Source organism: Denticeps clupeoides, chromosome 15, assembly GCF_900700375.1.
Source record: "Denticeps clupeoides chromosome 15, fDenClu1.1, whole genome shotgun sequence".
Classification (NCBI taxonomy): Eukaryota; Metazoa; Chordata; class Actinopteri; order Clupeiformes; family Denticipitidae; genus Denticeps; species Denticeps clupeoides.
The window spans coordinates 11,476,939-11,503,643 of record NC_041721.1 but is presented as its reverse complement, the minus strand read 5'-3'; the positions used below and the strand labels follow the sequence as shown (position 1 = coordinate 11,503,643).

The following is a 26,705-nucleotide window of genomic DNA, read 5'->3' as shown; positions in this document are numbered from 1 at the left end:
AATGCACTTATTCACAGTAATCACTGGTGTTAACCACCCTCTTACAGATAGTGATCAATAGCACCCGAGACCCCTATGGGGAAACAGGCTGGGTTTCAATCACCAGTTCACTCTGAGAAGTTTAATTCGGCCCAAAAAATCTAAATCGATTGATTACCTCCACTAGCCCAGGCACTGAAGTCTGAGCAGGCGTCTTTGCTGATTGGATGTGCAAGCAGCTCAGTCCTGCCTGCTAAGAACCTGTCCCTGTAGTGCGCGGTGGGGCCCCATCATTTTATCAACCGTGTAATCTTCAACACTCCATGTGAGATGGGTCCATAGCTCCTCTTTGCTCTTTGTGAAACTGAAATTCCCCCTCCTCCGCCCAGGGTGGTGTCACAGGCTCATGTGGCCCGGCAGATGTCCCTAGATCACAGAGCATGTTAACATATGGACATTCTGACTATTATTACAAAGTAGAATACAATATATATCCCATTGTATTATGTAGAATTTTTGCTATTAATTTAATAAATTCACAAATTTATTTTGTAGGATATGAAAGATCAAGTAAATAGTATAATTTAGCTTGGTTTTACTCCAAATGCTCCTGGCTTTTGTACACCAACCACCAAGATGACCTTTTGCCTCATTCACAGGCCTCACTTTCTCTTGCTGTTGGTGAGGTTCCTTTTTTGATGATGCCAAACCTCCCAGTCTCTCTTGGCCAGCTGGTCAGGGGTCTCCTGCTGCCATTAAGACTCCCAGCTAACTTCCTACTTTCTCCAGCACCTGTTCCTATCTTGGCAAGCCTACGCAGGATCCCGAGAGCTTGGAGCGTAGCCATCTGCTCTCCAGCTCCACCATTTATATTTTAATCCCACTTAAGGTTCTGAGATGTATTGCAGTGTTAGGGTTACAAAATAGAAAATACCATTGGACTGTTCTGCAAGCCTTCATGAAAAGGCCAACTGACCAAAGTCAGAAATCCTTTTTTTATTTGTGTCTTTATTGAAAAAATATATACCAATATTCAAAGACTAAAGTGATCAATAAAATACAAACAAAAACGTGCAATACTAGTTGTCGTTGTAAACACTACATTTCCCATAAAGCACGGCGGACAGATGATTCCTTGTGCGCATGCGTGTTTTAGTTTCAGGACGCGCGAATATTCCGTTTTTTGTAAAATGGCGGCGTGAGACGGGGCCGGTTTCGATTTCCAGAAAAGACTGATCGTAGCTGTGTATAGTGTAAGTTGACGAGGTTTTATTTTGCCTTCGCCGACATTTTTGTCCCCGATTCGCATATAGTACAAGATGTGCGTCCTCAGCTCCTGCTAAGTTTCTTTAAGCAACTGGATCAATCGTTATTTTCCCACGTTGTTGGGCTAATTGACACGAGGCTAACGTTAGCCGCTAACTGTTCCAGTCATGTGCTAACTTTGTGCCGTTCGCAGCTCACGGTATGGGTGATAAATTAAAACTCGTTTCATTCTCGTTATTAGCCATTACTTGCTTTTTGCCCGTTGTCTTTTGTGTTGTCAAACCATTCGGCTAACTGGTCACGCCGTGCGGCTTGTTCTATAGACTTGATTTAGCTCACCTGGCCATCGCCCCGTTGGAGAGGTTGTCTCATAAAAATATAACGAAATAAGTCTTATAAAAATGATAATTTAAGATTTTTTTTTTCACAGATCTGCAAATTGCTGGATATTTGACTAGTCTCTACCATTGTTGTTTTTCAGCTAGTTTGTTACTACTCTATAGAACTCCCTGTATAGGTTATGGTGTGTGTGGCAGGTGTCTTCTTGCCTATATTTTAACTAATAAATTATCAAGTGGATTTATTATTAGTTTACTGCAACTTAAATATGTTTGATATTTAATGAGACCTGTAAATGTAATTTTGGAAAGTTATCTGAAGTTATTTTTATACAAATGTTATTTATAGAAGTCACGATTGTAATGGCGAAGAGGATTGCAGACAAGGAGCTGACAGACCGGAACTGGGATCAGGAAGATGAAGGAGAGGAGGTAAGGGTCTTTATTTCTCCTAGTTATTTTTTGTATAATCCTTAAAAGTCTCATTAAAATAGTTTATTCTTAGTTTAATTATCTTGAGGGGGATGTTTCCATCGCACACTTTTTAACGTAAGTACATTTATTTCAAGGCAGGGACATTTTCATTGGCCAGTGAAGATGTTATGAAGACCCGTGCCATCAAGAAGGCCCGACGTCGCAATGCAGGCGCAGAGGTGCTGTCATACATCGTTTCCTTCCTTGTAGATCTCAGTTCTGATGTGTTAACCATTTTACTTTTGTGGGTGTGGATTTGCACTCAGGGTGAAGGCGGAGGTGCGTTTAACGCATTCAAAGGCTTTTCGCTGATGACTCCTCCGTCAGAAGGGAGCGCGCCCTTCCCTGGGTTTGGCAACAGTGCTGGCTTCAAGCCTCTATCAAGCCTCACTAATGGCAACAGCGCAGCCCCCGTCACTTCTGCTTTTGGCGGCTTCACCACATCTGCCACCACCAAGACCTCCACAGGCCTTGGTGAGATTCTAATCATCATAAAAATATCTTTTGCATGCTGCAGATACATAAAAAAAGTAATTTTTGCCTAGGCAGTGTTAATCTGTGCAGTGTCTTTTCTGTCGAGGTGGGCACATTAGTTGTTGCATTCCCAGAGTGCTCTCCTTGTCCCAGTTTTGCTGGTAAACTGTTATATAATCTTTCATGTTCAGAAATTACTATATTGAACGCGTGGATGTGGATGGCGAATCAAAATACTGTTTGAGGATATATAAAATATGCTTCCTCCAGACTCCTGGTTGCTTAACCTCATATTATCATATATTCAAATTTCAGCTCAGATGTAGGTTGATTTCCTTAATTGTTTAAATAATGAATATCAGACATCTCAAGTCTCCCGGAAGTTCCGGAAATCTCCCGCATGTTGGTAGCGGCTCCCTGATTCACTCAATTGGAATGAAATATCCCAGAAGCTAGAGCAAGCGCATTGCGCACTAGAGAGAATGTGAGCGAGAGAGAGGGCATGTGTACTTGTGGATCACTGCGTGTTTTGCCTGTTTATGTAGCTCGTGCTAGACAAAGAGCATCTTGACTGGTCAATTTAGCAAAATAAGCTAATTTGATTTTGATGTTGGCGTGTCTGAAATATATAGGAAGCAATGCTGGCGGTATTCTGGAAAAAATTCTGTTGTAGAGCCCTGATAATTGGCACCGAGAACCAGTCGAGCTGAATCAGCTGCGTGTGTGTGTGTGTGTGTGTGTGTGTGTGTGTGTGTGTGTGTGTGTGTTTTTATCGGGCAGCTGTGACTGTAATGTGTTTCTGAGCAGGGTGCTGGCATGGGCTGCAGTGGGCTGCTTGCTCATACATGTATGCATTCACACTCGCTGACTCGCTCCTCGAAGGGGGGAGGGGCTATTTGGGCCGCTGCACAGCAATCCTTTATCCCAGCCAGCCCCCCCACTGCACCAGACAAGAGAGAGAGAGCTTGAGAAATATCACTGCTGTCACATTCACTTTTTTTTTTTTTTTTTTTTTAAACCCTCTCTCTCTCTCTCTCTCTCTCTCTCTCTCTCTCTCCATCCCTCCCTCTCCCTTTGTGTCTTCATTGCATGCATCCTTCCCAGGCTCCGCAGGATCGTTAACGTTTAATGGCCCCACCTCCTCGAAGCCCTCACTGGCCGAGGTTGGTGACAAGCAGTGGAATGGCTCCTCCCCCAGCTCGGCCGCAAGCGTGGGCAGCAGTAAAGGCAGTGGCGGTGGCGGCAGCTCAGAATACACGCGGCAGCTCACCGCGCTCAACTGCTCCGTGCGTGACTGGATCACCAAGCATGTCAACGACAACCCACTGTGCGACCTTAACCCCATCTTCCGGGACTACGAGCGACACCTGGCCAGCATCGAGAGGAAATACGGCGGCGGAGCAGGCGCCACGGAAACCGGGCCCCTATCGAATGCCGCCAAGACCTCGAACAGCGAGGGTCCGGCCGAAGGGGCAAAGCCAGGGGGTATCCCGCCTGCCAAGCCAACCCCGCTCCCCTCGTCCTCCTCCAGCCTGACCACCACCGCCCCCGCCGGCACCTCTGCCCCCGCCGCCTTCTCCTTTGGCAAGGACAGCGCTGCTCCAGGGAAGAGCGGCACGCCCGCTCCTGCCCCGGCTCCCTCAGGGGTCACATTCAATTTCGGGCAGAAAGTGGACAGCTCAGTGCTGAGCTCCCTAGGATCAGGAGGGGCGCCCAGCTTCTCCTTCTCCACCTCCACCTCCTCCACCGCCTCCTTATTTGGAACCCAGGGCTCCGGCACAGCCGCCTTTCTCCTTTGGTGGGGCCAAGTCAGAGCAGCCCAGGAACACCCAGACCACAGGTACGTCCCTGATATGCCATCCCTCGACTACTGTACTCTACTGTACTGCACTCACCTGTGCTGAAAAGGCTTTTTCCTGGCACACATTTTCGCCTTTATTTTCTTTTTAATCCAGAAAATGTATGAATTAATATGAACATGCTTTTTTTGTGTGCTTCTCATTTTTCTTTTAATACTGTACATTTTTTGTGGCTTTGAGACAAAATCTTAGTCTCCTGGAAAACAGCGAGGTATTTTTAGGTTGTGGCAAACAAATATTGGGTATTTAATCTTCTACAAGTTAAGATGGGGCTAAATATATAATTGTATTTAATCATCATATTTATTGTACACAATAGTATTAATTATTCAGCATTACATTTTAAATGGCTTTAAATTTCACAGCTCCTTTTAAAACAAGCAGCAGCTAAATTCATTTATTTGGGAATAATTCCTGTTATTTCTAGTGACCATCTAAAGTCTGTTTACGACAAATTGTAGACTTGATTTGTGGACTTGTTTGGAATTGATCTGGTTAGCCGTAGCCTGTAAACTGGTGTTATAATGTTGATGCAGGAGTCTAGCGTGTGTGTTGTTTTGCAGGAATGGTGCAGCAGGAGGTGTGTGTGTGTGTGTGTGTGTGTGTGTGGGGTGGCTTATGGTGCTGATGCAGTAAGGGGTGTTTAGTACTGTTTAGTGTGGTATGTGTATAGGCTGTGCTGTAGGCTTGTACTGATTCTGTAATATCTGCTTTTGGGGTGATTTTAATGTTTTATGGGTATTATACTGTTTGTTGGTGTGTGTGTGTGTGGTGTTTGCTGCGTGGTTCTCAGGCACACTCTGTTTTTCTGTCTGCCTGCAGATGAGAATGGAGAGGAGGCAGAGTCAGAGGAGCCGCCCGTCCCTGTGGTGAAGGAGATTAAAGAGAAGGATGCCTTCTATTCTAAAAAGTGTGCTGCTTTTGTTCAATAAAGTACTTCAGCTGTGCTTAACTAAATCAATATGTACATCAATATTACATATCAATATATAAAACTATTTTTTAGGTGCAAATTGTTCTATAAAAAGGAGACCGAGTTCAAGGAGAAAGGGGTCGGAACGCTGCACCTCAAAATGGTGGCTGAGAACAAGCTCCAGCTGCTGATCCGTGCGGACACCAACCTGGGTAAGACTGGACCTACTGCACTCACCCACTTTACCTCTCGTTTCTGATGGTTTTTATGGCCCATGGATTAGATTACTGCTCCAGATCTGGTGTTGGATTGGTGTTTCCACTTCCATCTTCACTGATAATGTTATTGTACATCATGGCAGCCATGTTACTGTAATATGTTCTGATTGAATTAAGCTTTTAGACTTGAAAGCTGAGAGGATTTTCAAGTCATGCACTCAACAAAATTAGTCATGTATATAGTAATATGTGAAATAGGAGTGTGCATTGGCAAGGATCTGACAATACGATACGTATCACAATACACAGATCATGATATGATAATCACAATATATTGTACATATTGCTATATTCTACAGTTCACTGAATTTTAAAACCGAAGTACAAGATGCTGTGATTGGTCTGTCGGAATTTAAAGTACCCAGCTGTATTGCGGCATCTACAGGAGTGGAGGTTGTAATCGCATGCTGATTCTCATCTCTGCTGATCTCACTAAAGAAAACACCACTACAGATTAAGTTTTCAGGGTTCTAGTAGGCTGCTTCAGTTTATATATATATAAATACACACACACACACACACACACACACACACACACACACACACACACACACACACACACTGAAGCAGCTTACTAGTTAATGAACCCTGAAATCTTAATCTTTATTGTACAATTGGGTGCCTAAGACACTCAACTCTATTTATGAATATGGAATTTAGAAAATAGAAATTGCAGTTGTGCCATAAAATAAGAACATTTGTGGTGTGCTGGTGGTTTGTTGATGTGTGGGTTTTTCAGTGGTTTGGAAAGGGGTGTGTGCATGTTTGTTTCATTGAGGTGTGTGATGTTGTAGCACTAAATGGCCCCCTGGTGGCTACAGCTGATGTTACACCAATTTACTGCAGTTTTTTTTATTTTGGTCAAGGGCTCTTTAAATAAATATGATTTGACAATCCTCTGAAACTAAATGAACACCCATGGAAAAATAAGCAATAATTAAAATTTGCTTTGCTCTAGGAAACATTCTGTTGAACATCATGGTGTCCAGCTCCCTGCCTTGCTCGCGCACAGGCAAAAACAATGTAATGGTGGTCTGCGTACCAAACCCGGCAGTAGACGAGAAGAGTCCAACCACGCCTGTGCCCATGCTCATCCGTGTCAAAACCACTGAGGACGCCGAAGAACTGTTCAAACTCCTGCAAGAAAAGAAGGCCTGAACCCCCCCCACCCAAACCTCCCACACAGACTGCTGCATTTTAACAGTGCTCGTCCTACCCATCAATCAGTAACAGAATGTGGCCCTGCCTGTCTGTCTGTGATGTCAAACTTCTTTCCTCTCTCTCACACACACACACACACACACACACACACTGACACCAAACACTTACCTGTCCACTGAGATGAGAATATGTTTTACCTGCATGCCTACAAATTTTTTTTGTTTTTTTTTTCTAGTGAGCATTTGGGGAAAAATATGGTGGCGATACTGTGAATGTGAGTGCTTGTCCAGTCAGGCTGCACAGTTGGCTTCTGTCATACATACAGCTTCAGCTTGTGCAGAAATTTAAAACATTAAATAGAGACTAGATTTTTTTTTTTTTTTTTAAATTGAATATGAAATTTTGATTTAAATGCTGGCTAAATGATGTACAGGCTCTTTCAGTGACAGAAGCCTGCTTTCATAAACATTCCTTAAAAGGTTTAATTTTGCTGCTATCACTTAATTTAAGAATTTAAAGGACAATTTTTTTATGTCTGCGGAGGTGTTTTTAATTGGTTGCAAATGTGTGACGTTAATAAATGACATTTGCAGTTTCTGGAGTTTTTTCCATGAAAGTGAGAAGCGAGAATTAGATGTACAGCCAAATCTGCTTGGTTTTTAACACACTTACATGTCTGACCATGTTTTGCAGCTCGTATCCATTTTGTAAAAAAAAAAGTCCAAAAGCTCAAGTTTTGCCAACACAAACTTTGAAATGGAGAATGCGTTTGGATGTTTTGTTCAAATGCTGTACCCTGTGTGTGTGTGTGTGTGTGTACGTATGTATGTCTGGGCACCTGTTTAATCGTACTATTTAATGATCGGTGGATGTACCGACCGAAATTTAACTGGGGATAAATGGACTCGTTATTGTATCTATAAATGGTATTAATACCCCACACTGTTTTGCCACCAGATTGAAGTGGATCTTGAACTACATTTCCAAGTGACCTTTGTAAGGCCTGTGATTATCGGCATCTGATACCTCTAGGCTGATTGGCAAATAAACCAAAATTGTTTTGTGGATTACTGTATTTGTGTGCATATTTTGTGTTGGGGAATTGTAAGAAATGATTTCTCTTCGGGTACAATATCTATATAATTGTCACTCACTCTTGATCCATAATAATCTGTCCCGTGACTTGCAGTCAAGGCTGCCAGGGCCCATCCCAGGACACTGGGTGCATAAAAGATTGTTCTTTAAAGGTTTTTGCATAAAAATATATATATATATATTATCGTAGAAATTTAGATTTGCGCACTGCTGCTTTTGAGGGCATCGTGTTGTAATGATATTGTGTCATGGGTCGCAGTCATTCCGACCCAAGATGGGATATGGAATGTCCATCACGCCCAGAGTGCCTGGCAACATAATACTAGCCCTTTTAACGCTCGCACAGAGCCCCAAAAAGGTGAAGGTGTGCTGAATGAGGTCTGTGTTCTCTAGTTTTCTCCCAATAACAAAATGACAGTAACGGAGTCATTTAGATTATTGTCATTGTGAGCCAATATACCACTTTGTCCTGCTGGGTCTTTTTGACCCCAAATACATTAACACCTTTTTGCCAACCAGGATGACAACTCTATAGGGTGGTAGTAGCCTAGTTGGTAACACGCTCACCTATGAACCAGAAGTCACAGGTTCAAACCCCACTTACTACCACTGTGTCCCTTGGCAAGACGCTTAACCCTGAGTGTCTACAAGTGGACTGTCCCTGTAATCACTAAGTCGCTCTGGCTAAAGGCATAACTGTAACTAGAACACTAGTAAAGTTTTGTCAGTCCTGATCGTCGGTTTTATTTAGGTTGTTTAGGTTGTTTATCTAGTGTAAGGCTTAATTGTGGGAAATAAAGTTCAGAAGAAGTAATTATATAGTAGAACATTTAAGGTAATAGATTTATAATGATAAAGAGAAAAAAAAAGATGTTTTGAGGCATGATGTAAAGGCACTTTATCTGGAAAAAGAATCCTATTCACAAGCATTCTTGAAAATCAAGTCACCAGGTATTAAAACGAATAAAGTTACTTTGGCCAGGGAAGCCAGCCAAATTATAGACTAGTGATGATGATCTGAAGACATTTTTAAAATAACGACGAGTAAACATTCACGAAGAATCGTCTTTCGCCTCGGCATGAGCAGTGTGGAAAGAAGCGTCCGGGTGATTCAGATGAATACTTCCATGCTGCACGACGACACACTTTTCAGTATCTCTTGCACACTTACGGCATTGAACCTCTTGCATGCCAAACTGCGATTCAACCCTTCTTGCACAGAAACTGGGTCTCTTGCGTGTTTCATGGCAATTCAACCTTACGGAATGAGCAGCTTGTTGTTTCTTGGGATTCGGTTTCTGTCGTTAATGCATTATTATTTAAAAAAATATATTTCTGTATATTTCTGTTTTTGCTTTTTAATGTGTAGCATTCTCAGAAAGAAAATTGGTATCTGCCAATCACAGAAATTGGAATAGGCCAAGAAAATTGCAAATGATTGAATTAAATGAAACACCAATAACTCCTTCAAATCTCTTCTGATCATGAAGACCATAGTATCAATTTCTAAAGACATATTTTAAAGGCAAAAGGCTTTATTTGGGGTCATGACCCCAGGACAAGACATGGGTTCTGTTGCCGGCGCCACTCCATGAACCAAATCAATTTGCAAATGAAGACACATTAGAATAAAGGACTTTGTGCCCAAATGTTTGTGGTGATAAGAAGTACAGAAAAGTCTGTGGATTTGACATGCACATTTATTTGCCCCCCTTGATATGCGCATATGAAAGCAATAAGAAGGATGTATTTTACCACGAACGGCTCTCTGTTGGTTTGACACTGACCTTATTCTAGAAGCCTATGGGAGGATAAATAAATAAAAAAAACATACAATTTGAAAAATGTTTAAAAAGCTTTTTGTTCTCTTTCAAAATGCCGCTGACGTTTTTGTTTAGCCTTTAGTCAAATATCAAATGGTTATTAAAGCAGTTCTTTCTTTCTTTCTTTCTTTCTTTATCAAAGAATACATTCAGGTCTCACAAAACCAACATAATACTGAAGAGGAAAGGTCGGCCTCCGCGTCCTCGCGCCGCACTCGAACTTGCCTGGTTCTCCCTAGTGCCAAGTTCTCAGTACCCAGCAAATCAAGTGCAGCGTAGGCGTCGCCGATCCTTCCGACCCTCGGCAAACACGTCACACGCAGACAACAGGAAATCGAGGAAAAAAAAACGAAGAAAAAAAAATAGTAGTAAGTAATACGTTACAGACTCAGCAGGAAGCTAAACCTTAGAGCGACGCCCTTATCGGCAGCTGGACTACTGCAACTACGTTTCCTCTTCGGCATGGCTTCAAGGCAGCCAGTAGCGCTGGGTCATTTATGCAAGTACAAAGAAAACACCAAGGGGGACTGTTTCTCAAACTGCCGCTATGCTAGCGTGGGGCCTGTTTGCTGGCGTAAGACCAAAAGCGTCCCCGATATTACCATAAAACCATACAAAGCCACTTGGTTATGTGTGTCATGATGAAGAGACTTACTACGTTGTTAGTCGGGTGTGTGATTACTCACGTCACCCAGGACACGAACTCTAAATGGCTTTTTTTCCGTCTGTGATGCATTGACGGGCACTAGTCCCTCACCCAGGACGAAATGACTGCGCGCACACACACACACAAAAAAAATGGCGGTTAGGTTCTCTTCTTAAAGATGCGGAGAACTACAAAATTGTATCCATTAAAATACATGAATCGCGACTGCACATTTGATCTCACAACGTCGACCAAGCCCCACCGTAGCACGGCACCTTGTGACATTTTGAAAACGATTCCCTAAGACCTTGCTCATGTACAGTGTGTGTGTGTGTGTGTGTGAGAAAGAGAGAGAGAGGGAGGGAGGGAGAGAGAGAGAATCTAGGCTGACGTACATTCCTAATGCTGTTTCGTGCCTCAGCCAGCACTGCATCAGTTTTCTTTGACAACGTAACAGTCCTCCGGGTTTTCGTGCTGTGATTGCCGCTTTGTCACACGAGCACGTCAGGCCTGGTGCAGCGGTGGTGGCGCGTGTTAGTTACGCTCTCTCTCTCTTTCCCCCGGGTGACCCGACACCTCGTGTTCGCTGGTCCCCGCCCTCATACACGGTTTGCCCTCAGGTGGACGGACCTCTGAGTGGGGTGGTGTCGGCTGGGTAAACAGTGTTAAGGCTTAGGGATGAAGAGGAGGGGGACGCCTTGACTTTGGAAAGGTAAGCGTCGCAGGCCAGCCCAACGAGTCCGCCTACGATGCGCAGTGAGGAGGAGGCTGACGGGAGTGAGTTGCGGGCTGACGGTGTAAAAATCACTGAGTAGCTAAGCAGCAAGTGTATTTACAGTTAACATTCTTCAATTTTTTCCCCTATATTCTCTCCCTTTTTTTTTTTTTTTTTTTGTTCTGTTCCACTTCCAGAACCAAACTTTAGTCAAAGACGCTGCAGTTCGAGTCTGGAGGATCTCCGCCTCGCAGGGCATTGCGATGCCCGACATCCAGGGACTTTTGGATTCTACCGGAGCGGCTCTCCGAGGGTGGTGGGTAAAGAACCGATGGAAGAGGCACTTCTTTAGTTTGGCTGGTTAGATTCTCTCGGCACAACCCCCCTTTGTTTTGTTCACTGCGCTCCCTCTGCTTTGTTTTTGGTGCTCTGTCCAGACACTAGATGGTAGTGTTTTTTCCCCCCAGTGGCCTGATGCTGGTAGGCACTTGGTAGTGAGTGTCTTAGGCAATCAGGCTTTGCTATGTCATCAGGATAGGCTTTTGTCTCACCTCCAGAATATCTGGGGGGGAAAAACAAAAACAGAACAGTGGCGAGTTACGTACATGCGAAACTGGTGGCATAATGTCAAATACCCGCCGATGGCAGACATTCGTATACCAGTAGGTGTACTTAATTATGAAATAAAACATTCTATATACATTCTATAAAGGCATGGCACAGATATTCTCATTTTGAATAGTTATTAAAAACAAATGATCCACCAAGAAACATTTTATAGCTGGTGGTATTGGTGTGGGATTCAGCACATAGTGAGCAAATCATTTACACTTCAACTCAGAAAAACAGCATTTGTTGTGGGACACGTTTCACAAGGGGGTCTGTCTGTATCACCAGATAGATAGAGAGAGAGAGAGATAGATAGATAGATAGATAGATAGATAGATAGATCTCACAGGTGATTACAACCCTTCTGTGATCCCTTATACAGTTAAAAATAGGATTACTAAATTATTCAAATCAAGAACATTTGTATTTTACCATTTTACAGTGAACTGGCCATAGAAGGTCATTATTGGTCTTTCCTCACATTTTGAACATACAGAATAGCTGAGGGACCTGTGTGCACTCAAACTCTTAGGCGGCGCTGACCTGTGGTGATGCGGTGCAGGGGAAGTGTGACGTAGGTGAGGTGAGAGTAGAGCAGGAAGTATTCCTCAGTGCGGTTCAGCTTCAGCCACGAGCCCACCAGAGAGCGGCCCGTCCCAGACAAAGACCGCGAACGCAGGTTGGTGGGGTTGCCGTAGTCTGCGGACAGAAACACACCACAAACACGGTCATTAAGGATTTGGTTTGTGAGAAATGCACACAAGATCTTACAAAGGTTTGTGTTTGTAGCAGTCTGGTCTGGTGTTTGTATGTCTTTGTGTGGGCACAATACACTTTGGCATCAGAGAAAATTTTTAAAATCACACCACTGAATCTCTGAAGTGATGGGCAAAAGACATTGCTCTGCAGATGTGTTTTGCTGTTGCACAAAGTGACCATCAGGGGGCAGTATGTGGACAGCTTTCCAGCTCAGCATCAGTACGGCAGCACATTGCACAGCGTCAAACATGCTGAACATACGGTCTATCTCCATTCAGTGGGTGGGCCGGTTCTTAGAAAGACATTTCATCGATCATGGAACTAATTTATTTATCTGGTTATTTATCTGGTTTATTTATCTATTAAAGCTTGAGAGTAAAGCCATGTACCCAAGGGTTGTGAAGAATTAAACATCTGACCTAATCAAGAGTAGCATCCCAGCAGCATCTTCTGCTGCAGCAACCGGGTTTCGATGTAGGTGCATAGAAGCAGATCTCACCTGCATCATCCTCCTCCCTGAAGAACTCCTCGCTGTCATTGGCAGAGTGCGATTTCTTCATCTCGGCAATGCGATTGCGGGGCACTTTGCGGCGCAGCGACGGAGAGAAGAAGGAGGGCCGGTTCCTTTCCGGAGTTGGGGGAGTGCTGAATGAGGTCACCTAAAGGGACGAGATGAATATTCCAGAAATATACCTTTCACATTTCACAACTTTCGCTTTTGGTTTTTAGGGTGGCAGACTTGCTTTGAGTGCAGGCTGTAACCTGTGGCTATGAGCCTGTATTAAAAGGTTTGGTGCACAATAAACCCCAGTTCATTAAAATTGATAAATTGTATACTAATTTCATTTGTAAAGCTGAAATTATAAAAGTGGAAAAATTGAAACTGAATGTTCTGTTTTTTCCAATTGTGACTAATCTGTGTGACACAGATCAAACTGATTTGAACAGTCATTTCTGAATATATCCTGTCTGAGTGTGTGTGTGTGTGTGTGTGTGTGTGTTTGCGTGTACCAACCCGCTCATGCATCGGAGAATCCTGGTCCTCCTCAGTGCCGCAGGGTGATGTGTCCCCAGTGGGCACTCTGCTCACTGCCATTTCAGCATGACCTTTGCCCTGAGGACCTTTCATCCGTACAAACTCCATATTGTTATACTTATAGAAGCCAAAGGACATCTTCTGGGCCATTTTAGCCGCCACACTCACCTGAACACACAAATCAGAACATAACAAACTCTTAGAAATCATAAAAACAGTTTTGGATTGAGTTCATATCATCCAATGGTGGCAGCCTTGGTGTGAATTTTCTGTGGCAAATCCCACTGCAAGCAGGCAAGCTGAATCAAGCTAAGGGCAGGAAGTAAGGAGTCCAGACACTTCAGCACTCAGGACAAGGCTCAGTTTAGCATCGCCAATTCACCAAACACCTCTCTTCGCTTGACTTTCCCTCACAAATATATCTTTTATGTATATACTGACATTTTTATTTTTACAACTCACATTCACTATTTTATTTAGCTATTGTCGGGAATATTTATTTGCTTATTTGCACAGTGAAGGTTTCTATTATAAAGTCAACATAGTGTCTTGTGCTATTGTTTTTTGCTGCTCTTATCTTGTACTGTCCACTTCCTGCCGTGACAATGTAAATACCCCACTTGTGGGACTAATAAAGGATCATCCTATCTAATCTCTTTCCATTGTGGGAGGAAGCCAGGCACCTGAAGGATGTATAAAGATGTTCATGATTTAGATGCGACTCTGAACGAATTCACCAAAACCAGACAGCCTTACCCGGTTGTCATAGACTTTCTTCAGAGCTTCATAGCGGATGGAGCCCTGGAATATGACCCCCTGGAAGGTGTTGGTCTTGTCACTGGCCACCAGCTCCACACAAACCATCTCGCCCTCACCTACAGTCATATCACTGAACACCTGGATGTCCAAAGGGAGGAGAAAACGTCCTCATGAGCTCTATTAACAAGTTCAGAAAACCAAAACTTCCTGGCATGTGTGAAATTACTGATTTAAACACATATATAGGTGCTTTTATACTGAGCCTTATGATCACCAAGACCGCTTGGTAATGGTAGAGTTAATGAAAATGTAACGGGGACAGTTATAATGGGCTGAATTGATTTCCCATTGAAACTGGAGCTACTCTCTGAATGCAGAATGAAGCCGCATTTCATGTAGTCAACCAGCACCATCTCTCTGGCTGTCTAACACGAGACTCAGGTGTCATGGTTCAATAAAATGTTTTTTTTTTTTTTTTTTACATTTTTTATTGACCTCTTATTATTTTATCTTAATATAAAACAATGGACCTTAAAATTAACATAAAGTTAGATGGAGCTAGAAGAGCTAATTTTAGGCAATTAAAATGTCAACTGTAATACATTTCATACAGTACATAGAGCAACAACTTAAAAAACTTTACATCAGGGGTGTCAAACCTGTGGCCTTTGGGTCACATCCTGTAAGATCACTGCATAGATACACAATTATGGCCCAGCGACATGAAGCGGCGACAAAACACACAAACTACAGATCCCATAATGCAGTGCTTCAGTTGCTTTGCCGAAGGCGATCTTTAAACCGCAGCTGAATCTGTACAGGAGAAGTTCCTGCATCAATGTCAAATTTGCTTCAAAGTCACCAAAGCGCCATGCGAATGTCTTGCACTCAGTTTGTCAGCAATGTGCACAGTGCATTATGGGACCTGCAGCCCTTGCGCCACCGCGCCACCAGCGCGTCACATCGACTGGCCTGAACAACAGAGTGATCTCACAAGACACGGCCGAGTTTGATGCATATGCTTTAAATGTTCTAAATTTCCCTTGCATAATAAAACAAGACAGACTGAAATGTGTTAGCAGATGAGCTTCCATGGCAGGTTTAGCCAAAACTGAGGCAAGTCTTTACCTCTTCAAAGTTGTCGATCATAAAAAAGATATTGGGGTAGCTCATCTTGGACTCTTCACCTTTGCTGTCCATGGGATTTTTGCTGGGAGACGCAAATACTTGCTGCAGGAGGAAGGCAGCGGCAGTTACAACTCAGATGGAAGAAAGTGAATAAAGCATCGTACTGTGCCTTATTATTAACATCTACTTGGACATCATGGTGTGGGAAGCACCTGCTGGGAAACCCCACACCATGCTACACACGTGAGACTTAATGCATTTACTTGGAAGATATTTTTTTGTATGTATATTTTTTGAATGTTAAAATGCTAAATAAATAAAAGCAGAGTTTTGTCTGAAGCGCATCCTGTTGTAAAAAACATACATTGAACTTACCCATTTACCCTAAGATCTATTGCAAGTTTAGTGCATCATTATATCATTACTAAAGGAATGTTTTTATGTATCAATCTTTTAGATTTTTAAGAAAAAATATATTGAATAGAACGCGTGGAACCAAGTGATTAGTGTCGTAATGCAGAACTGCGACCTGCACGGGTCTTTAGATTAATGGATTTGTAAGGCTATATGCAGACATTAATGGGATTAAACATGAGCTGATGAAGCACACAAGCTCAGCCTGCGCTCGTGAAGAGGCTGAGAAGTCAGATAAATGTATGTGGGACCTCACCTGAGATTTCTTCTTGTGGATGTGGATGTCTCCTGCATCAGAACGAGTGCAGACTGCACATGTGACAACGTAGTCCAACTGGGGAGAGGAGAGAAAAAAAGACATCAAACAACCATCACTTATTGCCGTGTGGAACGTAGAGAGCCTGATGTTGGTGAGCTTCCCCGGTCACCTTCTGCAGGATGAGGTTCAGGTAGACGCTCTCCTCCCAGTCAATGTCAGGATCCCCAAGGCCAGGCAGCTTCTTTGAGTCTCTTCTGTACACCTCCACCTCCACCTGAAGAAAAAATGAAGCTGGACCTTAGATCTCAGGACCAATGAATAAACTATGGTTTTAGTGGCAAAATGTTCCATCACCCAGAGCTGTGGGTGCTTCTCACTAAAACTGCATTCATGACAAATACCTCCATTTGTACATAAGAGTGATTACATGGCAAAAACTACTTAAAACTCATTTATAAAAAAAAAAAAAAAAAAAATCATATTGTAAGCTGAGCCCCGGCAAGTCCTACAGAGAGATTGTAAGATCCGGCTTCCTGCGTGACTTCTTTAATTAATATTTTATACGGGGCCGAATGGCAGGTCAGCGCTCCTGCTGTATGCCTGTGAGGCCCTTGGTTCGTTCTTCTTTTTTTATTTCGTCTGCCGCTGGTGGTCCTGCTTCCCCACATTAGACCCACCTTTCAAGGACCGAGTCTCAGTGATGGGAACGTCAACTCCAACAGGTTCAAATACAGGTCAATACTGACTACAGAGTGCTGGCGAGGGTTGCCTACTAAATGTGTGTGTGTGTGCAGGTCTTTCTATACTCATATGAGTGCTTAACCCTTCACTGTCCAGCCAGGATGGAGAGACTAAAAACAATTTTAGCTCTGCCACTAATAAACAAGCATCCCAACAGCATAATTAGAAAGGTTGATGATTATGGACCCAGATGTGCTAAAGACGGCAAAAATGTGTGAGAAGCTGGTCTATGTGTGGACACTCAAAATGGTGAGGTTTATGTCAGCTGGCCTGCTCTCATTCTTGGCTAATGGACCAGAGTCTGAGGCAAAGCAGAGCTCCATCAATTACTTCGAGAGGAAACAAAGGAGGATGCCACCCAACAAACAGGAACCGGGCTGGTCATTAAAAAGGAGAGCACTTGGCAAAGACACTCGCGAAAAAGAAAAGAGATCGGAAGAAATATTTGAACGGACATGACCATTATTTCAGAAATAGAGCTGAAAAAGAATGAGGAAAGGCGGTACAAAAGTCAGAAGGCATTTATGTGCTCTCACTGTGCAAAATACTCTAAAAAATTTATGATTGTCTGAATACTTTACTGAATAAGTTTAGAACAACGTATTTGGAATTCCATTACAGTATAAAAAAAAATGCGGCCAGAATACGTATTAAATACATTTTTGTGTAAAATACATGTGCTGTATCATTATTTTAGTTTGAACAATTTTGGTTGAATTAATCAGTTATGTTTCTGCGTAACTACAATAACCATGAATAAAACATGAATGTTAAACCCATGAAGCAGAAACGTGCACTTGTAAGGGATCAGGTGACCTTCATGCACATGGGTTTTTATGACTAAATTAAATGTGACAGTAGTCACAAGCGTGATCAGCTCACTGGCGTATCAGCATCCACGTGATATTGACTGTTGCCCACATCAGACCTGCAATTGAATATTTGAAGCTAATTTATTTTTTCATATTAAAGCAGATGTATTCTAAAATTATTTTCTTTTTACATAAATATAACTGCATTGTAAATACTATAAAAAGCAACATGAACAGATTACGCACACACACATAGAGAGACTCATGCTGAAAACAATAATTAAGAGCTCACTTTAAATAACAGTAATTGTTCCTCTGTCTTTTATTCAGATTCCAGTGTGTTTAAATTGTTCTTTTCTTTGTGCTCCTTTCATATGAGAGGAAATCCAGCCCTCCATCCATAATGCTGAACAGGCTCAGGGATTCTGTATTCTTCTACTAAAGAGCTTCGGTCTTGTGAGACGAGAAACACGGAGCCACTAATCCCGCACTGAATGAAAGACAATTACATTGAAGCACAAGGGTGCAGAGACAGACGCTGCTGCACTGATGCTCCTCTCCTTTTCCATTTAAATGCTAATGGAGGCAGAGAAAAGTGGAAGCGGACATGAAGGAGTGGGGAGGGGGTAAAAAGGAGGAGCAGGTGAGGTGCCTGTGTCCTGTCACATCCGCTAATTTCATCAAAGAGAGGCGGTCACACCGAGCCGCACTGCAACGGCACACAAACCTCAGCCTACAACAATTCAAAGGCCGTTCAATACGAATCTGCCTTTCTGATGGTCTGTACAAGTGTACTGGCAGGACATCGAGAGAGAGAAATCATTCCTGCAAGCATAAAGAAAATAATAGGCAGACATTGAATAAGCAGTTCCATCCAGTCCAGGAACACAGGGATTCATTTACATTTAGAAGCGTAGTATCAATAAGAAATTATCTTTAAATGGAGAAAACGAACACATTTATCTATGGGTACTAGTGGGAGTTAATGTTTTAGACATTTAATGTTTCAACATTTTAAACGTACTAGAATAATTTTTGGAATAGGAATAGTTTTTGAGGGCTATTACAGGATGATATAAAGTTTGTAGCCTGGGTGTAGGTCTTAATTCTTAATTAACTATGGACCACATTACTTAACGGCTGCAGCCACATTGCAATTCAGGTAACATGTTATTCTCTCTACAAACAGCCATGTTGTATGCAATGAATTTTGGGACTGGACTAAGGAGTCATTGGTGGAGTCCCTCTCAGTCCGGGAAATAAAGGGCACGTTTGATGAATGAAAGACCCTTTTGTCAAGACTTATGCCACACCCGGTGATCAGATGAGTTTTCTGAAGGGCTCTGAAGACGTAACCAACATGTTTGTACTTTCATAAATCAGAGAGCTCCATCTAATGGTCCTTCCTGAAATGACACTCAATATCTTTGAGCATTCACAAGTTTGATCATTAAGGGCACACCTATTTATTTATGCTCAAATGGCTGATATTCACTGCTGATATCCGTTGGGAAAATACATGACAGTTTTCATTATAAAGTTCCACTTTACTGGCGAGTTTCAAATCACATGGCTTCATTCAAAAGTCCAAATTTTAAAATTGCACAATAGCTCGTATATGCCATACTGAAACCACTGTATTGTATAAAACCACATGACCTAGTTTCTCCTCACAGCAGCCGAGGCATGAAACATTAATCACTTCTTACAAAAAATCGACCAACAAGACCACAGCATGACTCAGTCGCCTTAGAGTACAACTGCCTAGACACTCGATGCGAACGCTGTGTGCGTCACCTCCTGCCAGCCACTGACACTGGGACTATTATGTAACCATGGCTGGGAGCTAGTTGATGTAGAGACGCATCGTGAAAGAAACTGATCAGTTCACAATGAGCAGAAAGGTTTACTGCAATTGCCAAAAGGGCATTGAGTCCATGACGTGGACACCAGCTAATGTAAAAGTGAGATGTTCGCTTTTCCTTTGGTCGTGTCACACCACAGTGATGAAGGAATCCTCTAGCGCAGAATTCAGACGGCATCCAGGTGAGATGTGACGTGTGGCGTCTAACAATTTAACAGGGTGTCAGAGAGGTAATCTGCAATTCTGTGTTCATAAGCATGAATCCTGGTGGTAGGAAACTGAATTAAACTGGATAAACAGTTTATATTCAGACATCCACTTGCTTCTGCTACAGAAATGTCAAGGTCAACTTCTACTTCTACCCATACTATAAAATGGCCTACCCATTTTAGATTCACGCAAATTTAAACAAAGGTTGCACGTTTTACGTGGTTTTAAACCTTGCTTGTGAGTGCACATTCAAGGCTATGTTTGCATATTTAAATAGATCAACTTATTCTACGTCCCGGTTAGCATTGGATTCCATTGACAATGGACTTTGATCTGGATGCTGGAACTCTTTTAGACAAACGTCATTATTAAACGGACCAAGCTAATGAACACCGAACACACTTAACCCTTACAAGTAAGAGAAACCTTGGCATTAACCTACCTTTTTGCCCTCTGTGTTGTCTGGACTGACATAAGAAAGTTTCCTGCGGACATAGAAGAGCATGTCATCCTGCCGCGGTGCCCACTTCTCCATGAAGTATGTGGAGAACATCCATGTCCAGAACACTATTCGGTCATCCTTAAAGCATCCTGGACAAACAAGATGTGCAAGAAAGGTCAGATCCCTCAAAGATTATTTCATATTTCATCATATCAATCATACAATATAATACAGTATAATATAATAAATATTTTGTTTCTAGCTCACTTCATTGCTGGGAATTAAATGAATAAATACATAGTTTACCTTGAAGGAAAATAGTAAGTGAAAATAGTAACTGAAAAAAAGATTTGATTAAATAAAAAAAATAAATACATTTGGGTCCCATGAGATCAGCAAAGAGAAAATACAGTGGGATATACAGTTTTTTGTATCATTCAATCATTATTGGCCAGGACATTGGTAGGAATTTAGCGGGAATTTCAATTCTAAGCGAGAATTGATTGACCTTCAAGTGAGGGACGGAGCAGCCCGACTTCAATAAGAAAGTAAATGGCCTGATTCCTGTTCACAGTGATGAAATATATAAGGGCAAGGAAACTCCCTCACCACACCAGATATGAACACCGCCCTCCGTCTGGTTGCTGGGCAACCGTGTTGCTGAGCGGCAGGTGAGTGATTCGGTAGAAGCCGGAGGTGGTGTACTCCACGACCCCACACTGACACACAGGCTTCTTTGATACTGTAGTCTCTCCACTTTAAGAAGCGTTACGTATAGAACGGTGATCGCGATCTTCTCAATGCCTATGGAAAGGCACATTACAGATTCATGCAAATAAGTTTTATTTTATGTTATTTGCTGAACAGCCAGAGAGACGAGACAGTAAATTGGACGAAATGATTAAATCTGAAAGGTCACAGGGTTCTGCGTGAATCAAACGTACGCAACAGTAGGAGCTCGTCAGTTTGGAGTCAAAAAAAAAAAAAAACGATGCTGGGTGGATTGCAGGCATAACCATGGCAACCGGCGACTTCCCTCCAGGTAGTAAGCAATTAAAACACAATGGGTACACAGGGCCCTTTTTCTTCAAGGTGAAATGGGCCAATTGCTGCTTGGTTGGCTGAGAGGAATCCTGTCTAACGCATGCACCTCTCTGCAAACATCTTCCCCGTTCGTTGTGCGGTCACAGTAGATGCAGTGTCACATGAGCTGCCGCCTAAGTTATGTTCCTTAGGAATAGATGCAATATCCTTTATGGAAGATAAAACATAAAGTTTCGATCATCACACAGCACCCATAGATAAATATTACAGGGTAAACTGCTGACATAATAATATAGTGAACACCGTGAGATTTGAACAACTTGAATGGCACACAGAATATGACTCCGCTGCCCCTCTTCACCGTCTAAGGTCACATGACCATCCAGGTCAGCCTATCAAACGTTTCCTTCCCAATAACCACAGAATGGTATTTATTACATGATTCGCTGTAGAGGCTTGTAGAGGATGTCAGCACCATTTACCATCTATATGCGTTTACTGTTCCTGCCCAGGAGGAAGCATCTGGTCAACTCCTTCAGTCAACAGAAACATGAAGTATGTGGCCAACGACAGAAAAATAAAAGAAGTTCTGTCTTTTCTAGCTTTTCGCAGATGACTGCTGGACTATTTTCTGGTTGTTTGTTGGAAAGATGGTTCTGCAAAAGAACTTCACCCCACAGATCAACTCAGGGTGGAATAAAGCCTCCGTTGACCAGGCCGGACCTGCGTCAGAATCTCAGTCAGCTCGTCAGATAGATTATTAGGTTTCTGACCATTTCCCAGCGACCAGGCCAGACATACAAGTTAACTGCTCCAATCTGTGCCAATGACTCGACTTTTTTCATTACACATAATATATTACAAAAGAAAAACATGCAAAAAGTGATGTATATGAAACCCTTCAAATTGAATTCTCCAGAATTCTGGGCTTCTCTGGTAAATATCTGCCAACATGTAAGATGGCAAACAAAGATATGGCCTTAATGAGGAAGTAAAACAGCAGTGAAACCTGGCAGCTAGGACAAGTATTTGGCATCAGCGACCAAAATGCCACTCCTCATACCTCAGAGAGTTCAGGGAAATTTCCAATTAACATAAAAAAAATAGAAAAAAGGTTTACCGCCTTAGTGGAATTAGTGTCAAAATTAATTACAAATGTTCGAAGTGACATTTTATGAAATAATCGGTCCCACGGGTACACGAAAGGACAGACAGATGTGACCGGCATGCAAAGAGCTCCTCAGCCTGGGGGCATCTTCATATGTCGGATTAGGGTTTATTTGACCTGTGAGAATGGAAATGGAGGGGGGCAAGGTGGACAGGACATCACAACCTTGCCCAACCTCGCTCAGGTGCACAGGTACAAAACAGGAGTGCATGGTGACCTGACCGACTGTGAGATTCTGAGAACTCACATGTCCAGTCCCCAGCATAAACACACACACACACACACACACACACACACACACATCTCTTCAGCATCAACTTCTAGTGATTAAGTTGTTTTTGCACAAATTTATACTTCCATTTTATACCAATAAAGATCAATGATCAAAGATGGGAAAAGTCTAATTTATGCTGTCAGCTGATGTCAATGTTATTAATTACATTTTCTTTTAAGTGGAACTGAAGTGATTGTCATTGTGATACACTGCAGCACAGCACACGGTGACAACGAAATGAGTCCTCTGTATTTAACCATCACCCTTGGTGAGCAGTGGGCGGCCATGACAGGCGCCCGGGGAGCAGTGTGTGGGGACGGTGCTTTGCTCAGTGGCACCAGTGGCAACCTTCTGATTACAGGGCCGCTTCCTTAACCACTAGGCCACCACTGCCCCATCTTGAAATGAAGTGTAAGATGCATCATTGAGTGAAGCAACTTCTGTGCTTCGCTCCTGCCAAAATATATGTTTTTTTTCAGCGAGTGTAAAAAAGTTGTGACAGGTCACTGACCCCAGGGGCTAGGGAGGCACAAAAAGAGCTGATAAAACACTACAGACATGCTTTATCTCCAACAGGCATTGGCAAATGGATCTTTCTGTAAACCAAATAAAAAACACAGAGACCCAGTTAAACCCCACTTACTACCATTGTGTCCCTGAGCAAGACACTTGCTGTTTACAGGGACTGTCCCTGTAAATACTAAGAATAAGGGCGTCTGATAAACGGAGGTCATTTTAAGGAGGTCATTCGGCTGTTTAAAAAAAAAAAAAAATTATCAAATATGCTAAAAACTTCCCAGGTCCTGTGTCATTATGTAGTACGGCCACGTTCAGGACTACAGTCAAATCGAATGGACCCGTATGCGCGGCTGCATTAGACTCCAGCGCTGCGTGTAATCGCTGTGTAAACCACCGAAGATCAATGTGTTCTGCAGCGGTCGCCAGATAGGAGCGTAGGAGAGGAAACGATTGCTGGGCACGTTCCAGAGAAACTCGACCGGGGTGACCTTGTTTTTGGGCAAACCCAAGCTCCGCTGCCTTGGCAGGCGTGGTTTTCCAGCCATTGTGGTGTAGGGTGACACCCTTGCGAGAGGGAAAGCAGAAATCGGAGAAAGTGTTTCAGGAAGTCTGTCGAGAAGTGAGATTCTGCAGATGAGACAACAATGAAATGGATTAATGGATTGGTGACATTCCTTTATTTCTTGTTAATACAGTGTGTGTGTGTGTCAGTGTGTGTTTAGGAGGGGGTGCACTTCCTTCCTATACAGGAAATAGTTGCTCATATAAACTACCTCTGCGTGTCCTATGCATTTCCCACCAATTTGATGACATTGACAGGAATCACCAAAAAACAAACCAAATTCCCCCTTTTCCCTCCAAATCAGCCCTGATCTGTAAATTTTGAGGCGGTGCTTCCATCGAGTACACAATAGTTTTAAAAACAAGTCCACAATGTTCATCCAACCATTCCTGAGTCATTTTGCAGTGTGTGAACCTTACTGCCATCTACAGGATCGGAATGTCAAGGGCAGCACAATTTAGCTAAAATGGAAAGCTTGGTGCCATAAAAGTGAAAGAAAACTTGTAAAAGCAAACACTGGGGCAGTAGTGGCCTGGCGGGAAAGGAAGCGGACTCGTAACCAAAAGGCACTGTCCCCACACACTGCTCCCTGGGCGCCTGTCATGGCTGCCCACTGCTCACCAAGGGTGATGGTTAAATGCAGAGGCCACATTTCGCTTTGTCGCCATGTGCTGTGCTGGAGTGAATCAGAACGACAAAACCAAGATCACCGTCACACCAACAACAGTCCTGGTGGATGGTAATCATCACACAAAATTGGCATCAATCACGCAAACGACACAAAATAATTTTAGAATTTTTGGGTGGGGGGTGAGAAGGGAAATGGAACATATAAACTCTCTTTTACTCCTACTTCACTGTAGTCCCACTTTGGCTTTGCAGGTTATTTTCGATTTTACTGTAATCGATAGCACACACACACACATCAGCAGAAACGATCACATTGTGCTGCTTTAAACACGTGCACACGCGACACTGGTCAACTCTCCCTCTACGTTGTCGGTGCATGACTGCAGGCTGCTTACATCAGGGTGTTGGGACTCAGTGAGGCGCTAACGTGAGCCATCGACCCGTACGGCAGCACAGCACGCCGAGATTTTCACTACCTGCTGCGTTCTGCGTTGTCGCTCAGGAACCAACGTTAGAGCTGGTTAAAGACGGGCGGACCAGTTTCAGCATCGATATCAAGTCCCACAGAAATAAAACTACACAAACAACAGTAGCAGTATTTAAATTCATCAGTATTTACTCGGTCAGGGTAAAAAGGTTGAACCACTAAACATCCACTCATATGAGATAGTTGCCGGCCGGAGAGGGTTAACCATGCGACGTGTGATGAATTAAACAGGATGATAAAAGGCAGCGCTCGAGAGAGCTGGCCCATGAGAATGAAATATTTAAAACGCCCCGTTTGGTCTCGGAGAGAAAGATGGAGAACGGTGAGGTGGCGTGTGAGAGGCACTAAGAAAAAGCCATGGTTTTTACTATGAAACAGAATGACTCAGTTCTCACCCATATAGCTACAAGAAGGCAAGCAGAGAGCAAGAGCAGTGATTAGAGTGACATTGAAGAAGGGGGGACACCCCCCTCCACCACGAATTGACACTAGAGCGTCCCCGTAATGTAATAAGACCAGGGATCAGTCATATGAGATAATACATTTTACAAATGTCTCGACCAGGTTTAGTTAGATGAATTGGAACTTGCCTCCAACGAACCCAAAAAGACCCAGGAGCGAGAGGCTTGACAAGACAAAATGCACGTAGTAAATCATAGTAAATCAAACATTCAATAGCTACAGCATACCAGTAAAAGAATATTTTCAAAAATCTAATATTTTATTTTAGATAAAGATGTGTCTGCACTCTCATCCCGAAACATTACGGTTAAATAAGATGATGCAGTCAAGTAGTCGCAGTCAATTGCATAGAAACAGCGTTTAGACAAATGGATTGTGGTGATACAACATGCATATTTTGCAACAAAAGGTTAACAAAAAAAAAATTTAAAAAAATTATTTTTCAATTATTGCCATTTTCTTCACTTTCAGTAACAGCTTATTCCATTTCAGGGTGCCAGAACCCACTCTTTACAAATATCCAGAGGCGCTAGAAAATGCGGACTTCATTTCCAGACCTCAGTGAACACATTTATGGGGGGATATTTGGGGTCAAATTTAAAGAAGTTAAACAAAGTCTGAAGATATACGGGCCATGTATCTTATATAGAATCAAAAATATACGCCTCATTTGTCTGTTCAGATTTTTGGTCGGGACTGTGTGATATTGTAATACATTCTAAGATAAGTTATATGGCTGGAAGAAGTCTGTAAAACGAGGATAAGCAGAGTTGTCACATGTTTTTCTCCTAAATATAAAAAAGGTCAGTAGCAGGAGAGCGGCTGGCAGGAAGTGACAGTGGCGAAGAACAGAACAGGAGAAACACATCCGAGTGACCCGACGTGAAGCGTTCCCGCGGTCACGAGGAGGCGGCCAGTCTGGATAAATGATAGTTAAACTGCTGTGTTCATTAGAGCTGATGAATAGCAGCGGCACTTACAGAATCATTCTTGCGCGATGCGACCACTCATGGATTTATCGTGTCGGCAACAATAAACGTTTACATCAGTTTTTCGGTGATTGTCTTAAATCTCCTTTTTTTTTTTTTTTGGACCATGTTTGCACAGTCAATATTTCACCTTTAAGCTCAGCACTTGCATCAGCTAGCAGAAAATGAAGACACATCATCCGTGGATGGTGGAGAAGATTGGGGCTTCTGGTTCAGTCCTGGATTCTCACAGTCACATATTTTCCAAAACTTGTAGTCATGAAAACACAAAATGCAATTTCAATTTATAGAATGATGTAAAACGTCATGATGCGAAAAAGCTGGCTCAAGACCAGAAGCCCATTTCATTAAAAAAAAAAAAAAGTCAGAAGATACTGCAAGTGTGTGTGTTTGTAACACATTAACCTCAGTTGTGTTATGTATTCCATGTAATAACAAGAAAATGCTGTTAATTAATATTAAGTAGGTGCGGCCTGTAGTGCTGATGGCTGTATGACTTTTTTATTATGTTGGTGA

The 26,705-nt window shown here is 42.7% G+C and overlaps 2 protein-coding genes across 3 annotated transcripts in view; one reads left to right on the top strand and one right to left on the bottom strand.

Moving 5' to 3' along the window:
* Nucleotides 1-1,157: 1,157 nt before the first annotated feature.
* On the top strand, nucleotides 1,158-7,809 carry nup50 (nucleoporin 50). Its single transcript, XM_028954594.1, is given in 9 exon segments — nucleotides 1,158-1,232; nucleotides 1,933-2,015; nucleotides 2,153-2,236; nucleotides 2,324-2,531; nucleotides 3,636-4,317; nucleotides 4,319-4,371; nucleotides 5,213-5,300; nucleotides 5,397-5,515; nucleotides 6,540-7,809. Coding segments are annotated over 8 exon segments (1,503 nt in total). The 5' UTR covers nucleotides 1,158-1,232; nucleotides 1,933-1,946; the 3' UTR covers nucleotides 6,740-7,809.
* Nucleotides 7,810-9,354: 1,545 nt separating this feature from the next.
* kiaa0930 overlaps nucleotides 9,355-26,705 on the bottom strand; it is a 21,520-nt gene continuing 4,169 nt past the window's right edge. The window contains exons 1-10 of one of the 2 annotated variants that reach the window (XM_028954595.1): nucleotides 20,664-20,947; nucleotides 20,055-20,203; nucleotides 16,155-16,259; nucleotides 15,983-16,060; nucleotides 15,313-15,414; nucleotides 14,182-14,322; nucleotides 13,405-13,593; nucleotides 12,889-13,048; nucleotides 12,174-12,329; nucleotides 9,355-11,583 (exon numbers count right to left, since the gene is read on the bottom strand). In XM_028954595.1, coding sequence (XP_028810428.1) covers nucleotides 11,543-11,583; nucleotides 12,174-12,329; nucleotides 12,889-13,048; nucleotides 13,405-13,593; nucleotides 14,182-14,322; nucleotides 15,313-15,414; nucleotides 15,983-16,060; nucleotides 16,155-16,259; nucleotides 20,055-20,203; nucleotides 20,664-20,874 — 1,332 coding nt within the window. In that variant the 5' untranslated portion in view covers nucleotides 20,875-20,947 and the 3' untranslated portion in view covers nucleotides 9,355-11,542. Of the gene's footprint in view, nucleotides 11,584-12,173; nucleotides 12,330-12,888; nucleotides 13,049-13,404; nucleotides 13,594-14,181; nucleotides 14,323-15,312; nucleotides 15,415-15,982; nucleotides 16,061-16,154; nucleotides 16,260-20,054; nucleotides 20,204-20,663; nucleotides 20,948-26,705 lie in introns of those variants that run through there. The other variant, XM_028954596.1, reaches the window with a different exon arrangement.